At 41.1% G+C, this 18084-nt stretch overlaps 1 protein-coding gene across 3 annotated transcripts in view; it reads left to right on the top strand.

Annotated features, from left to right (window-relative positions):
* Window positions 1-18084, top strand: part of HAUS8 (HAUS augmin like complex subunit 8) — a 178193-nt gene that overhangs the window by 152463 nt on the left and 7646 nt on the right. For all 3 annotated transcript variants that reach the window (XM_075825313.1, XM_075825314.1, XM_075825315.1), the window contains exon 10: window positions 9625-9766. In XM_075825313.1, coding sequence (XP_075681428.1) covers window positions 9625-9766 — 142 coding nt within the window. The remainder of the gene's footprint in view (window positions 1-9624; window positions 9767-18084) is intronic.

The following is an 18084-nucleotide window of genomic DNA, read 5'->3' on the forward strand; positions in this document are numbered from 1 at the left end:
AAGATTTAATCCATGTGGGTATCTGGTTTTCAGGCGGTAGATCCAAGAGCTCGTTTAAGTGTCCAATCTGGATATCCCTGTTTTTGTAATCTTTTTGAGATTACTTCTTGTTCTGTTTCGTAGCTAATTTGGGTATTGCAATTTCGTTTTGCCCTGTGCATTTTGGACTTCGATACAGATACTTTGTGTAGTGTTGTGATTTCGATACCAATTCGATACTTTGCCAACAGTAATAAAAAAAAAAGTTATTCCATTTTCTGATGTGAGGCGCATGGTGTGATGATGAATTTAACCTCCATGTGCCTCACATTAATAGTAATTAACCCCATCATGTTTCTCAGTCATAATGGGTTATTGTGCCCCACAATAAGTGATAGAAAGCAGTTTTTATTTTATTTTTTACAGCGTACACATCATAAATGATGCAAAAAAATTGTTGTGCAGGTTATTACGGCCGCGCCAATACCGAATGTGTGTATATTTTATGTATCGAGACTTATTTTAATGTTTATTGTAAAAAAGGTGTATGTGTATTTTTTTTAATTTAACCCCTTAATGACCAGCCTATTTCGGACCTTAATGACCAAGCTATTTTTTACGTTTTTCAATCGTCGCATTCCAAGAGCTATAACCTTCTTATTTTTGCGTCTACATAGCTGTATAAGGTCTTGTTTTTTGCGGGACAAGTTGTATTTTTTAATAGCACCATTTTTAGGTACATATTATTTATTGATTAACTTTTATTAACTTTTTTTTGGGGGGGAATAGAAAAAAATCTGAAATTTCGCCACTCTTTTTTGCGTCCTAAATCGACGCCGTTTACCGTGTGATATAAATAACACAATAACTTTATTCAGCGGGTTGTTATGATTGCAACGATACCACATTTGTATAGTTTTTGTATGTTTTACTACTTTTACACAGTAAAAACGCTTTTTTTTTCAAAATTATTTGTTTTTGTGTCTCCATATTTGAAGAGCCGTAACGTTTTTTATTTTTTCGCCGATGCAGTTGTATGAGGGCTTTTTTTTTGCGGGGCGACTTGTAGTTTTTATTGGTACCATTTTGGAGTAGATGCGACTTTTTGATCACTTTTTATCACATTTTTAAAGACAGTATTCACAGAAAACAGCAATTTTTCCATAGTTTTTTATTAATTTTTTTACGGCGTTCACCGTGCCGGTTAAATAATGTAATAGATTTATAGTCGGGGTCGTTACGGACGCGGCGATACCAAATATGTTTAACTTTTTAACTTTATTTTGTTTTTTTTAATAGTAAAGCAGTTTGTAAGGGGAAAAGCTGGGTTTTTCATTTTTTTTTCAATTTTTTTTTCAATTAACTTTATTAAACTTTTTTTTCACTTTTTTACTAGTCCCATTAGGGGACTATAATATGCGATTCTGCGATCGCATTTATAATACACTGCAATACTTTTGTATTGCAGTGTATTACTGCCTGGCCGTTTAACACGGACAGGCATCTGCTAGGTCATGCCTGCGGCATGATCTAGCAGGCATTCACTCTAGGCAGCCTGGGGGCCTTTATTAGACCCCCGGCTGCCATTAGAGACACAGACACTCGGCGATCGTATCGCCGGGTGTCGGTGGGGGAGAGAGGAAGCTCCCGCCCTCTCTCCAAAACCACTCAGATGCGGTGCTCGCTATTGAGCACCGCATCTGAGGGGTTAAACGTGTGAGATCGATACTAATATCGATCTCACACGGCAGAGCAGGGACGCTCCCAGCCCTCAGCTGCCTCTAGCAGCTGAGAGCCGGGAGATTTGACATCTCCCTGCTCTGTAAACTTATTCCGATGCCGCGACGTAAAAAGTCTATGGCATCGGAATAAGGCCCGTTAGTGACCGACGTAGAAACACGATGGGCCGGTCACTAACGGGTTAACATTACTATATGTTTTTACTTTATTTTTTAAACTTTAATGTACTGGCATATATCTATATTACAGTGCATTAGCCTGTGCACTGATAGTACACAGGCACTTGTTAGGACTTACCTAAGTATGCCCTAACAACAGGAAATATGGTAGGACAGCCCTGGGGTCCTACCCTGTGACGCGATCCAAGATTTTAGGAAGGGAAGCGTATTGGATCTACCGCCTGAAAACCAGATACCCACATGGATTAAATCTTAAAAAGGAGCTAATGTTCCATTATTAAAATATAACATATTTTGTAATCCAAATATCCAATTTATATATTCTCCGAGCGCTACCCTTTTTGTCTCCGTTTTTATATAAACCACTATTCAACTATAGTAACGGGACAACGATATTCCCACCTCTGTAGCTTTTCTATTAAATATTAAATAAAAAATACACATATATAATATCCCAGGACTATCAGAGGTCAAAAAGGTCAGTTCCCAATAAACAAAATGAATATCATGTCCCTTCCTAGGATATTATTACAAACACAAATTTCAAAGTTTTCCATCTGTGTGAACAACAATTACATGCCTCTGAATATGCATCATCTATTTACACATCATGTAACACTAGTACCAAAAAACTGTGTTTAAAAATATGTTATCATGGGTTTATAGTCATTTTTAACGTCATAGACTTTTAATACATACACCATATCTCTTCAAGCTTTACTATTAATGCATCTATTTTCTATGTTTATTCTCTAGCATTTAGAAGAGGTTTATCCCCGGTCACAAAGCAATTTTTTCTTCTTTTTTTCATAATAAAACAATATTTAAACGTATCACACACACTGTTATACAGTGAAACTCTGAAAGAAAGGTATATAAATTTGATAAATCAAACTTACCGAGCACGATCCTAGCGTTCGGCTGACATTCGGGTGTATACAAACATCCATCACGAGCTAAGTTGATCCTTCCTCTTTTTGCGCTCCAGGTTCATTGCCTTGAAACGCAATCAAAATTTCACCTGTCATTGACCGGATATAAACTTTCATTGTGCTACTACACTTTCACATCAGCCATGACTAAGGACGCGAAAGTCATCTGAAACGCATTGGCAGCGTGCATTACCTTACATCCACCTTTCTTTGTGGGATATTGCCTCCCTGTTTTATCATTGTTCTAATAAAATTGGAATATCTTCCATTTTAAACCATTCATCCGCTACGATATTTCTTGCGCTGGAACCTAGCCTGTACCGTTGCCTGCTCCAGTCCAAAACTGTTGGGGTTAGTTCACACTGAGTTTTTTGACGCGGTAACCGCGTCGGAAAATGGCCGAAAATGTCTCCGCGGAAAAACCGTCTCGCGGGTAAAAGAAGCAACATGTCCTATCTTCGGACGTTTGCGTCTCTGACCTCCCATTGACATGAATGGGAGGCAGAGAAACCGTATTTCGCAGCGTTTTTGCCCGCGGCGCTCAAAAAAGAAACGCGCCAAACGCCGTGCAGGCAGATCAAAATCTCCAAATGGAATTTTGAGGCTGAATTTTTTGCCTGCAAAAAACTCTGTGTGAACATACCTTTGGAGTAAGATGTGACAAATTTATCAAGAGTTGCATGACTCTTAATAAATTTGGCACATCTTGAGCTGTTGTAATGAGAGCGATTTCAAATTCTTGCCTGCTTTAAACAGGCGTAGATTTGCACTATAACTTCCGCTGATTTCTGACGAAATTAATAAATCTGCCCCTCCTGGGTTAACCCCACCCACTTTAATTGCCGCTTTTCAAAAGATGCAAGCGCTGAGAAAAGTCAAAAATTTGTGCAAATTTGATGCGGGCCACAATCTGTGGCAATTTTTATTCCACAAATGTGGTGTAAAGCGGTTCATAAACGCCACCTTTTTTTTCTAGACAAAGAATAAAAAAAAAAAAAATGTTTGAATATGGAACACAAAATCCCGTTTACAATATATAACAATTGTCTGTATATAATTTTAGCAATGCGTGTCAGCCAAGAGCCTCATTGAAATCAAGTACTTGGGTGCTGGGCCAGCATTTAGCCCTTCAAATATTGTATCCTTTGGAGCAATTTAACAAGCTATAAATTTTTTCGGTGCGGTTAGACTTAAAAGTATACTGTAAATGGGTATACTACTAAATTAACATTGTTATGAAGTAATTAAAGGGAATGTGTCGTATTACATTTTAGTTTCATTCATTTAGATGTAAGTATAGAGATCATAAATATATAGCAATGGTGACGGAAACCTAGCTAATGGTTTCCGTTTGTCGCCGTTGTGACGGTTCCGTTGTTTTGGACAGAATCAATAGCGCAGTCGACTGCGCTATTGATTCCGTCAAAACGACAGAACCCTGTCAACGGTGACAGACGAAAACCATTAGCCAGGTTTCCGTCACCATTGAGTTCCGTTTGCCTTTCTACTGAGGGGTTAACCCGACGGAAACCTCCGACAGAACACCTCAGTGGAAAGCAACGGTGATGTGAACACAGCTTTATATGTGTGTATAGTGTTGCTATCCTACCTTATCTAGGCTTCCAGTAGTACAAGAGTGTAGGGATGTAACGATACCAGAATTTGGACTTCGATACAGATACTTTGTGTAGTGTTGTGATTTCGATACCAATTCGATACTTTGCCAACAGTAATTAAAAAAAAAAGTTATTCCTTTTTTCTGATGTGAGGCGCATGGTGTGATGATGAATTTAACCTCCATGTGCCTCACATTAATAGTAATTAACCCCATCATGTTTCTCATAATGGGTTATTTTTTACAGCGTACACATCATAAATGATGCAAAAAAATTGTTGTGCAGGTTATTACGGCCACGCCAATACTGAATGTGTGTATATTTTATGTATTGAGACTTATTTTAATGTTTATTGTAAAAAATGTGTATGTGTATTTTTTTTTATTTAACATTGCTGACAACAGGAAATATGGTAGGACAGCCCTGGGGTCCTACCCTGTGACCCGATCCAAGGGGCATCCCCCTTTCTAATTTTCTCCTGAATGCTGCAGTAACGGCGGAGATGAGAGGTTTCTCTGATCTCCGCCAGCGGGGCTGCGGCTGTGTAATACAGTCATTGCCCCGCTCCTGACAGGAAGTGCGTGAGTGGTCAGCATGAGGAAATGCGGCCGGCGCTGCACTAATGAGCGGCGGTTCAGGCACTGAAGACAGAACATAGGGGTGTTTTGTAATGCACCCGCCATGTTCTGTTTTCAGTGCCGCCACTCATAAGTGCAGCGCCGGCCGCATCGCATCATCCTGACCCCGCGCACTTGCTATCAGGACTCCGGAGCGGGGCAATGGCTTTATTACACAGCCGCAGCCCCGCTCTCATACATTCATGTGTTACAATACTGAGCTGTGCGGCCGCACAGATAAGTATCGAAATACATGAAATAGCGGTATAGAACCGTTTGGGGGTGCAGAGTATCGAAACCGTTTCGAAGCATCGTGCATCCCTACAAGAGAGCGGTCCTTAATTCCCCAATCTCCAATGATGATCAGGTGATTCTGCTTTTGATGTGCCTGTACATACAGCAAAGCGGACGTGAGCTGCAGAGTACAGGAAATATTAGCTTGTTACTCCTCTAGAGTCCAATATGAAACTGTGATATTTCAAGATTTATTATATGTGCAGAACCACATAGAAAATAAAAAACACCACCAAAATTATGTGTAGTAGATGCAATCTCTTGCCTGGGAGTGAGCAATATGCTCAACAATTTTTACACTCTGCTGGGAGAATGGAGGTTTACTCAAATATAGCCGGGGTTCTGCTTACAAGTTAAAATATTGTACCATATTTACTCTGGCTTGAGATTAGACAGTGGAAACATTAGTAGTGACATGATTTAAAGCTTACCTACCTTTTCAGGTGACTTCCCAGAATAAGCTGTTCTATGTGTGTATATGGGGAATAACACTATTTATGGCCATTTTTTGACACTTTTATGGCATTCTTTTTAGCAGTTTTCCCCTCTGCATGCTCTATCTCATTTTCCGTTTTCTCTGAGCTAGTGGGCGGATCCTAACTGCTATCATGTCTGCTATCATAGCTGCACACAGGAGAGAATGATTTTTCTCTATATATCACTAATAAATATATGTATGTGTGTAGATTATACAGAACTGTGCAACATTTTTTCACAACTGCCTAAACATTTTGTAAAGTAAGAATTCTTTCAAAAATGTTTTAATAGTTTTCTTTATCAATTCACAATGTGAATGAACGGAAGAGAAATCGAAATCAAACCAATATTTGGTGGGACCACCCTTTGCCTTCAAAACAGCATCAATTCTTCTAGGTACACTTGCACACAGCATTTGAAGGAACTGGGCAGGGAAGTTGTTCCAAACATCTTGGAAAACTAATCACAGATCTTCTGTGGATGTAAGCTTCTTAAAATCCTTCTGTCTCTTCATGTAATCCCAGACAGACTCGATATTGAGAACAGGGCTTTGTGAGGGACAGATCATCACTTCCAGGGCTCCTTTTCTTTATTTTGAAGATCGTTCTTAATGACATTGGCTGTATGTTTGGGGTTGTTGTCCTGCTGCAGAATAAATTTGTAGCCAATCAGACGCCTGCCTGATGGTATTGCATGATGGATAAGTACCTGCCTGTATTTCTCATTATTGAAGACCCCATTAATCCTGACACAATCCCCAACTCCATTTGCTGAAATACAGCCCCAAACTTGCAAGGAACCTCCAACATGCTTCACTGTTGGCTGCAGACACTCATTATTGTACCGCTCTCCAGCCCTTCAGCGAACAAACTGCCTTCTGTTAAAGTCAATTATTTTACATTTTTCCTCCCCGGTCCAGAGCACCTGCTGCCATGTTTCTGCACCCTAGTTCCTATGTTTTTGTGCATAGTTAAGTCGCTTGGTCTTGTTTTCACGACCAACATATGGCTTTTTGGCCGAAATTCTTCCATGATGGTCGCTTCTGGCCAGACTTCTCCGAATAGTATATGGGTGTACCTGGGTCCCACTGGTTTCTGCCAGTTTGGAGTTGATGGCACTGCTGGACATCTTAAGATTTAGAAGGGAAGTAAGCATTAGGCTGGATTCACACGAGCATGTTCGGTCCGTAAAGGACGGAACGAACACACTGCCGAACACACTGCAGGGAGCCCAGCTCCTAGCATCATAGTTAGGTACGACGCTAGGAGTCCCTGCCTCTCCGTGGAACTACTGTCACGTACTGAAAACATGATTACAGTACGGGACAGTTGTCCCGCAGCGAGGCAGGGACTCCTAGCGTCCTACATAACTATGATGCTAGGAGCTGGGCTCCCTGCAGTGTGTTCGGTCCGGGACTTGCGGCCGAAATACGTTCCGTCCTTTACGGACTGAACATGCTCGTGTGAATCCAGCCTAATGTGTTTTTGATCTGCTGCACTAAGTTTCCTTGGCCAACCACTGCGTCTACGGTCCTCAACGTTTCCGGTTTCTTTGTGCTACTCAAAGAGCTTGAACAGCACATCTTCAAACCTTGCTGATGCAGTATAACTACCTTGTGTCTTGTTGCTGTGCTCAGTCTTGACATGGTGGACCTGTGACATGAAACTATCTTCCACACCCTCACCTTTTGTTGCAGAGTTTGGCTGTTCCTCACCCAGTGTTAAAGGGGTTATCCGGGGACCAAAAATTGCATTGCAATAATATATTTATGTGAAAATAAGTAACTTACTAATATACTTTAATTAAAAATTCTGTACTAAATGGTGCAGTTCAAACCTCATGAATTGATCCCGACGTGCTGGAGTCCTGAGCAAAGCGCTAGCTGGTGCTCTGTTTGGGACTCAAGCAATAGGCAATGTGACAGCACATGAAGCAAGAGCTCAGTCACGTGGGGCCGTGTCGGAGCGTCATCATTATTAGAAAAGCTCCAGCACTTCCTTAATAATTCTTGAGGTTTGAACTGCACCATTTAGTACAGAATTTTTAATTAAAGTACATATATTATTGCAATGCAATTTTTGGTCCCCGGATAACTCCTTTAAACTTCCTTCACAGCTCTTTCTGTTACAGTTAATGACTGTGTTTGAACCTACATATGAAAGTGATCATTATCACCTGTTTGGTATAATTGGTCATACACCGGCCTATAATCCTACAAAATCCATGACTAGGTGCAAGTGTACCTAGAAGAATTGTTGCTGTTTTTAAGGCAAAGGGTGGTCACACCAAACTTTGATTTAGATTTCTCTTTTGTTCATTTACTTTCTTAATTGTTAAAATAAACGAAGTACAATTAACACTTCTTTTTTTGAAAGCATTCTTACTGTGCAACATTTTTCCACAACTGCCTAAAACTTGTGCACAATACAGTGTGTGTGTGTGTGTCTGTGTGTATGTATGTGTGTATGTATGTGTATGTATGTATATATATTTATATTTTTTATATATATATATATATATATATATATATATATATATATATATATATTTTTTTTTTATCGCCCATACAAATAAGCTTCAGCAGCATGGGGGAGATTAAACGGCAGTAATGATAGATAATCCAACACTGGGGTGTCGTAACTCTTGCCAGCAGCCTGTGTCTCCCCTCTGCTCTTTATCCCTCCTCCTGCTCGCCTACCACTCTCCATAGGCTTCTATGGGTAGGCTGTGAAGAGACACCCCCATTTCCTTCTGCTCTGCTCTGTAACCAGGGACGGATATTGCTTGACAACAGGGGGTGGACAGCAGATTACAGGAAGGGGGACACCTAGTGGCAGTAACTTCACACAGAATGTGCATGGATAAAACAACTACATTTTAACAGTAAGTAAATCACAAAGTTGATGTATTTGAGGTAAACCATTAGATTAGCATAAGTTGTTTGAAAATAAAGTGTTGCATTTAAAAAACAACAGCCAATCAGATGTCGCCCCACTCCAAAACATTAGACGAGAAACTGAAGCTGCACCCCCTCTCCTTCTTGCCTTCTATTTATTGTTTTAAACTGGATGTATTTATGGGTAACTGAGGGGATTTCTAAACATTTGCTGTTAGGCTATGTTCACACGGAGTATTTTGGGGGAGGAATATCTGCCTCAAAATTCCGTTTGGAACTTTGAGGCAGATATTCCTCTCCCTGCACGCCGATTTTCGCGGCAATTATCGCGCCGTTTTTCGCCCACGGCCATTGAGCGCCGCGGGCATAAAACAGCGAGATATACGCTTTCTCCTGCCTCCCATTGAAGTCAATGGGAGGTTGGAGGCGGAAGCGCCCGAAGATAGGGCATGTCGCTTCTTTTTCCCGCGAGGCAGTTTTACTGCTCGCGGGAAAAAGACGCCGACGCCTCCCATTGAAATCAATGGGAGGCGTTCTCGGGCCGTTTCTGCCGAGTTTTGCGACGCGGTTTCCGCGTCAAAAAACTCGGCAAAATACCCCGTGTGAACATAGCCTTAGAGAGGCAGACACCACTTTTCCTTGATAAATATATATATCACAATGTTTCATGTATTCACTTCTACTGTTGATTTATACAAAAAAGGATAGGTACAGTAACAGAAAAAGTTTGTATTTTTTTTAATTTTTATATTTCAGTGTGGGATCTTTTGTTTTATCAATACAGATGCATTTTGTATATGGTTTTGACTCATCAGCGTATTGCATTCCGTGAATAATCTGAATTTTAAGAGTTGTGCTGTAACTTATTTTGTGTAATTAATTTTTGTTTGATAGAGGACATTCAGAAACATCTAAGTTCCACTATATCTTTACTTGAAGAGGCTCCGCCAAGCTCCGCTAATGAAAGTATGGATTTGTTGGACACAATCAAAAACTTGGAAGACATTGTACATAAGACCGATTCAGAGCTTTCACGGTTTGTAATAAAGTGATATTTGAAATGTAGAGATCATTGAAATGCCGTTTACTAATATTCGATGTAAGCAAGAGCGTTTTTATGGAAAATGCAGTGCTAGTATGGGTTGTTACGGTTGTGACTATATACTCATTATGTGTACTTTTTTCTATTTACATTTTTCCATAATAACAAATTTTGGGTGGGAAAAGTGTTTTTGCTAGTTTTGTTTTTAGTTTTTTTTTTAATTTGATATATTTTATTTTATCAAAAAACAACATCCAACAATTGGTATCATATAAACCATTCCATTATACAGTTGTTTATAACCCCGTATCACACCACCCCCCACCAGACCACGAGAGGGAAAAGAAAAATAAATAAATTATATTTTAAAATCTACCATCCACCTATTCCATATTGCATCAAATTTAAGAACTTGATTTTTACTCTGATATACTTTTTTTTCAAACCATATACCTTGTATGAGTTTTTTTCCCAGTCAGTTATTGTGGGAACCTCAGCTGATATCCACCGTTGCATTAATGTTATTCTAGCAATTAAAACACTATTAAAATTGCCATTGAGTCACATTTAGTTACCTTTAAAATAGTGGGATCTCCCAAAACGATCAGAGTGGGGTCCATAGGCACCTCCACTCCCATCACCTGCTTAATTTCCTCTGTAACCAACTGCCAATATCTCCAAAGTTTTGCACATTTCCAGTACAAGTGGGAAAGAGCTGCATAGAAGTATTGACATTTAACCCGTTAGTGACCAGCCCATCGTGTTTCTACGTCGGTCACTAACGGGCCTTATTCCGATGCCATAGACTTTTTACGTCGCGGCATCGGAATAAGTAAACAGAGCAGGGAGCTGTCAAATCTCCCTGTTCTCAGCTGCTAGAGGCAGCTGAGGGCTGGGAGCGTCCCTGCTCTGCCGTGTGAGATCGATATTAGTATCGATCTCACACGTTTAACCCCTCAGATGCGGTGCTCAATAGCGAGCACCGCATCTGAGTGGTTTTGGAGAGAGGGAGGGAGCTCCCTCTCTCCCCCACGACACCCGGCGATACGATCGCCGAGTGTCTGTGTCTCTAATGGCAGCCGGGGGTCTAATAAAGGCCCCCAGGTCTGCCTGGAGTGAATGCCTGCTAGATCATGCCGCAGGCATAACCTAGCAGATGCCTGTCCGTGTTAAACGAACAGGCAGTAATACACTGCAATACAAAAGTATTGCAGTGTATTATAAATGCGATCGCAGAATCGCATATTATATTCCCTTAATGGGACTAGTAAAAAAGTGGAAAAAAAGTTTAATAAAGTTAATTTAAAAAAAAATGTGAAAAAAAATTAAAAACCCAGCTTTTCCCCTTACAAACTGCTTTACTATGAATAAACCAAAATAAAGTTACACATATTTGGTATCGCCGCGTCCGTAACGACCCCGACTATAAATCTATTACATTATTCAACCCGCACGGTGAACGCCGTAAAAAAATTAATAAAAAACTATGGAAAAATTGCTGTTTTCTGTGAATACTGTCTTTAAAAAAAATGTGATAAAAAGTGATCAAAAAGTCGCATCTACTCCAAAATGGTACCAATAAAAACTACAAGTCGTCCCGCAAAAAAAAAGCCCTCATACAACCGCATCGGCGAAAAAATAAAAACGTTACGGCTCTTCTAATATGGAGACACAAAAACAAATAATTTTGAAAAAAAAGCGTTTTTACTGTGTAAAAGTAGTAAAACATACAAAAACTATACAAATTTGGTATCGTTGCAATCGTAACAACCCGTTGAATAAAGTTATTGTGTTATTTATACCACACGGTAAACGGCGTAGATTTAGGACGCAAAAAAGAGTGGCGAAATTTCAGATTTTTTTCTATTCCCCCCCCCCAAAAAAAGTTAATAAAAGCTAATCAATAAATAATATGTACCTAAAAATGGTGCTATTAAAAAATACAACTTGTCCCGCAAAAAACAAGACCTTATACAGCTATGTTGACGCAAAAATAAAAATGTTATAGCTCTTGGAATGCGACGATTGAAAAACGTAAAAAATAGCTTGGTCATTAAGGTCCAAAATAGGCTTGTCATTAAGGGGTTAAGGCACTTTGCAGTGGTTCTATATCCCATCTGGACCAATTTATGTGGTGAAAAATGTAGCCGATTTACTATAAACCACTGCGTTATTCTATGGGAAAAGTTATAAGAGCTTATTTTTATGGAACTATATACTTTATCCCATCTTATTTGATTCTCCCCACCAATATCTCTTTCCCAATTTGTCCTGCTTGGCAGCTTTTTACTACCTACATTGAACCCCAATAATAGCTTATACAATTTAGATGTGTCCTTTGACCCTATTTGACAAAAGCATGTTCAGTATTGTACTATCAGACACTCTTAGAAACTGATTATCCTGAGTTTATACTTAAAATCTCTCGAGCTGGTAAAAGTAAAGATAATCACCTTGGTTAAGGAGGCCTTCAGAGAGCATTTTATGTAGTGTTTTTAATTTACCCCCTTGAAAAAGCTGAGGCACCTGGACAATACCCTTTCCAATCCAAAAATCTGGGTTATGGAATTTTTCTAAACCTGGACTATATACTTCTTATACCAGATTGGGGTCATACTATTTGAACATTTATTTTCCATAAACCTTGTATGATTCAACACCCTATATAGTAGGGTTGCTAGTGGATATTTCCTAAACGGTATCTCACTCAGTTGTCTCGTCTCTATGAATTCATATATAGTCATACTAGGACTACCTCTTGCCCGTCCTACCAAGTAACCCAGAAATGCATCCTGCTTACACGCCTTTATAAAAAGCAGCTGGGCTGCCAAAATGTACATTCTAAAGTTTGGGGCTGCCAACCCTCCTTCTGATAATGGATATGTAATATATATATATATCTACATCTGGGAACGTTCCCGTTCCAGATAATAGCAATTAGACCTACCGGTAATTGTATTTCCAGGAATCCATCATGACAGCACTACAGGAGGTTGCCCTATTGACCTCTGTAGGGACAGGAAGACAGAGAGGTTAAAAGGCCCCTCCCACCACCCACTTGCCAGTGTTTTTCAATTACTACACCAGGATGGATGCAACCCTATTTTATTTCTAGGGATAATAACTGACATGTTAATTGTACAAATCAGAATTCAATAAGGGAGGGATGTAATGGTGCTGTCATGATGGATTCCTGGAAATACAATTACCGGTAGGTCTAATTGCTATTTTCCAGTACATCGCTCATGACAGCACTACAGGAGCAATACCAGATTATAATGCTCAGGGCGGGACTACGGATTGAAGGACTTTCCGTCCAAAACTTAAATCCTTTTTCGGACAGAGCATCGAGTCTATAATGTTTGCAAAACGTATGATGGCTTGACCAAGTGGCAGCTCTGCAGATTTGGTCCATAGAGGCTTCTCTTCTTTCTGCCCAGGATGCCGAAACTGCCCTCGTTGAATGGGCTCTGATGCCTTGTGGGGCACATAGTCCTTGGGACTTGTAGGCTTCTTGTATGGTAGTTTTTACCCATCTCGCTAGAGAGCCTTTTGAGGCTTTCTTTCCTCTATTCTTTCCCCCAAACAGGACAAATAGATTTTTATCTGGTCTCCAGGAGGAGGTTCTATCCAGATACTGAAGAATTGTTCGCCTGACATCCAGGCAATGGAATTTTTCTTCTTGTTGGTTTTTTGGATCTGGATAAAAGGAAGGTAGAATTATTTCTTGTTCTCGATGGAAAGCAGTAGATACCTTTGGAATAAAGGAAGGGTCCAGCTTTAGGATGATCTTATCCTCTTGTACTTTTAGGTACGGTTCTATGACTGACAGAGATTGGATTTCTCCAATCCTTCTTGCTGAATTAATAGCGACTAAGAATGCAGCTTTTAGTGTTAAAAAGTGCATACTAATTGTGTCGAGCGGCTCAAAGGGGGGCTCACAAAGAGTCGTTAACACCACATTCAAATCCCAGGTAGGAACGGATTTCTTTAGGGAAGGTTTCAGTTTAGAGACCGCTTGAGTGAATCTTCTGATCCACCGATGTTCAGCCAGAGGAGTGTTAAAAAAATTACCTAAGGCTGAAATCTGTACTTTTTAAGGTACTAGGACTAAGCCCTTACTTGAATCCCGATTGTAAAAAATCTAGGATTTTCACGATGTTGGGAGAAAAGGGGTCTGGTCCTGGGTATTCATACCAGGAACAGAATTTCTTCCACATTTTTTGATAGATTTTTGAGGTAACTTCTTTATGACTTGATAAGATAGTTGAAATTACCTCATCTGACAGACCGTGGTTCCACAAGATCTGCCTTTCAGGATCCAGGCTGACATTTTCAGAGTTTCTATTCCTTGAAAGAATAAGGGACCCTGGGAGAGAAGATTCTCCTTGACTGGGAGCAGGATAGGGTCTTCCAACGCTAGGTATTTTACGATTAGAAACCAACTTCTTTTTGGCCAATAGGGAAGAATAATGATGAGCTTTGTCAAATCTTCCTGGATTTTTCTTAATACCATTGGTATTAGAGGAAACGGAGGAAAGGCATAGGCCAGATCCATGTCCCAGGGTTGGGACAATGCGTCTACTCCCAATGGGTTGTCTCTGAGATTTAGGGAGAAGAATGTCTCTACTTGAGAGTTTTTCCTCGTGGCAAACAGGTCTATTTGTGGATAACCCCATTTTCGGGTTAAGGACAGAAAGACTTCCCTGTTAAGGGACCATTCTCCAGGGACTCCCTTGTCTATGTTGTTTGTGCAGAGCCACCACAGGAGGGATGATTTCACAGTCTCGGAAATTTGAATTTTTGAATTCAGGGAGTTCTGTTTTCGATCCCACTGGGACAAGATCAGATTCTGTAAGGGTCTGGAGTGAAATTGGCTCCATGGAATAGATTGGATGCAAGACGTCATTATTCCCAACATCCGCATACATTCCCTTATGGAACAGACGTCTTTCCCCCAAAATTTCCTTACTTCTGCCAGTAGGAGTATTTGTTTCTCTCTTGGGAGGAAGGAATGTTGAAGGGAGGAGTCTAGCAGTACTCCTAAGAAGACCTTCTGTTTTTGGGGAGGAAGACTCGACTTCTGAAAGTTGATTATCCATCCCAATTCCTGTAGTAGGGAAAGAACCTGTGACCGATGACTGTCTAAGATAGACGGAGTATAGACGGAGTATCTGCCGTCAACAAGAAGTCGTCTAGATATGGGATAATTACTATGCCCTGACTGCTTATGAATGCCATGATCTCTGCCATAATTTTTGTAAATATTCTGGGGGCGGAGGAAATGCCGAAAGGGAGGCAGACAAACTGGAATTGAAGGATGGAAGGACCGTCCTGAATTGCGAATCCGAGGAATCTCTGGTACGCGGGGTGGATAGGAACGTGATAATACGCATCCTTTAAATCTATCGTACACATTATTAGAGGAATAGTCGATCTGATAGACTCCATCTTGAATTTTCGATATTTCACCCATTTTGTTTAGGACCTTCAGGTTGATTATTCTCCTGTAGGAACCGTTTGGTTTTTTGACTAAGAAGATTTTTGAATAGTGGCCTTTGCATATTTCGTTGTGGGGAACTGGAGAAATGGCTCTCAATTTGAGTAGTTTCTGGACGTCCTGGATAAGGATCTGATGAAGGTCTTTTGCTTGGTACTGGGTTATTAGAAATTTTTCTGGAGGAATGGAGGAAAATTCTATTTTGTACCCTTCTTCTATGATCTTTAGAACCCAGGGGTTCTGGGTTATTCTCGACCATTTGGGATAAAATTGTAGGAGTCTTCCTCCTATGCTCTTGGCGTCATTGCTTTGAGGGCTGGAATGAATTATTTGGGTTAAGGAGATGTCCTCGACCCCTTTTTCCTTTGGGGTAACTCCAGCGACCGGACTTCCCTTTCCCGCTGTAGTTCTGTAAGGTAGGATCACTCTGTTGGCGAAATCTTCCAAACTGAGGGGTTTTTTTTGGTTTCTCTTCAGGAAACCCCTTTTTCTTATCTGCTGCACTCTCCAGCATGTTATCGAGGAGAGGACCGAACATTAGAGACCCTGTAAACGGGATAGAACACAGTTTGTTCTTGGACTTCGTATCTCCTGACCACATTTTGAGCCATAATGCTCTTCTAGCAGCATTTGAGAGAGCCCCATTCCTGGCAGCAAATCTAATAGATTCCGCTGAAGCGTCTACCAAGAATCCGGTTGCCATTTTTAGTAAAGGTAGAGATTCTAATAGATCTTGTCGTGATGTCTTCATCATCAAATGGGACTCTAGCTTGTTTAACCATATAAACATTGCTCTTGCTACTGATGTGGCCGCGATATTAGTCGAGATCAAAGCAGAGGAAGATTCCCACGCTCTTTTCAGTAGCCCGTCTGCCTTTCGGTCCATGGCGTCCCTCAACTGCGAGGAATCTTCAAATGGGATTGCGTTTTTTTTAGCAACCCTAGCTACTGGGACATCTACTTTTGGGATCTCATCCCAAGGTTTAGTGTCTTCTGGATCAAAGAGAAGTCTGTTTTTAAAATCTCTTGAAATGAAGAGCCTTTTTTCTGAATCTTCCCATTCAGTTGTCACCATTCTTTTGAGATTTTCGTTTACCGGAAAAACCTTTGTTTTCTTTTCCGTTAGACCTCCAAACATCTCATCCTGGATGGTATGTGGTTGGTCTTCTTCGGGAATATCCATGGTTTCCCGTATTGCTTGAATTAAGGTATCGGACATCTCGGAAGAGAAGAAAAATTTTTTTTCTCTTGAGTGGAAGAAGTTGAAGGCAAGAGTTCCTCTCCTTCTAACTCACCCTCCAATAGGTAATAACACTCCTGCTCCGAGTCAGACCCCTGAGAGGGAGGACAATATTTTTGATCCACTTCCATCCGTGGTCTTTTTGCCCGGGAGTGGGAGGGAGTTTCTTGAGGAGGGGCGAGGGAGGCTACTGACTGACCCACTTCTTCACGAATCATAGCCCTAAGTTCAGACCTGAACGTTGGTTGTTCCTCCTTTAGTATTTTTGCAATACAATCCTGACACAATTGTTTCCTATGGGACTCTGGCAATTTTTTTGCACAAGTCGCACATTTTTTAACCTTCTTTTTATCAGTTTGTCTCTGAGAGGAATCTTTATCCTAGAGAAAACAGAAGGTAGGTAAAGTATGGTGTGCATACATAAGGGGTCCCCCAAGGGTGAGACTTACGTGACCCTGGGACATATCTGGAGTTCCATCAGGACGAGGAAGTTCCATATCGCGACAGGTAACAGGCAATGCAATATGCAATCCACCAAAAATAAATCCAAGTTAGAGTTATCAGCTCTAACTACATACCTGTGCGTGTCCCTTTAAATGCGGGCGTTTTGAATTTCCCGCCTTCCAAGATGGCCGCGGACCGGAAGTAGCCCGACGTCATTTCCGGTCGGCTATTCGTCTCCAGCATGTTTTTCCTTTGGAGTGCAGCCGCCATAGCCAGCGACTGAGGCTTGCTATGCGGCGCAGCGAGGATCCCTGCCGGTGCGTCCACGTTTGTGGAGCTGCCGGTCCCCGCCTGGTCCGCGGCCAGGCCGAAGCCTGCTTTGGAATCCCCAGCCCCCACACACTACCCGAACCCTGCCTAGGATTCCTCCGGTAGGTGTCTCAGGGTGGGAGCTAAGGGACCCTTCGTTCGAGGGGTGTTAGCCTGGGCTTTAGGGGGAAGAGAAGGGGGAGTGCACGGACCCCCCGATCTTGCCCCCTGCCCGAGTTTCTTTTTCCTGCCGTAATACAGGAGCGATGTCTCTCTGCTCCTGACCCTGTGGGGACAGGAAGAACACTGGCAAGTGGGTGGTGGGAGGGGCCTTTTAACCTCTCTGTCTTCCTGTCCCTACAGAGGTCAATAGGGCAACCTCCTGTAGTGCTGTCCTGAGGGATGTACTGGAAAATCATTTTATAATAGCATTCAACTTATCAAAATATCTCATTCCTATCCAGACACGTGAGTTACCCAGTTTTGCCTCTGGTCCCAATATTTGCAGTTCACTATTCTGTTTTAAGATTGAATTTACCAAGGGTAATAATACAGTTTTACGCCAATTAATATTGACTCATGAGAATTTACCAAATTTATTAAATATATCCATAACCCTACCCAGGGATGTCTGATAGCTATCCATGAAGACAAGAACATTGTCTGCTTATAGACTTATCTTTTCTTCCTCCTTTCCCAGTTTAATCCCCTTTATTTCCGTGTCTTCTCGCACAGTTTGGGCCAGAGGTTCCATGACGAGGGCAAAAAGCAGGGGCGACAGTGGGCACCCTTGCCATGGAAAAAAAAAACTGTATATCG

This window comes from Rhinoderma darwinii, chromosome 1 (assembly GCF_050947455.1).
Source record: "Rhinoderma darwinii isolate aRhiDar2 chromosome 1, aRhiDar2.hap1, whole genome shotgun sequence".
NCBI lineage: Eukaryota > Metazoa > Chordata > Amphibia > Anura > Rhinodermatidae > Rhinoderma > Rhinoderma darwinii.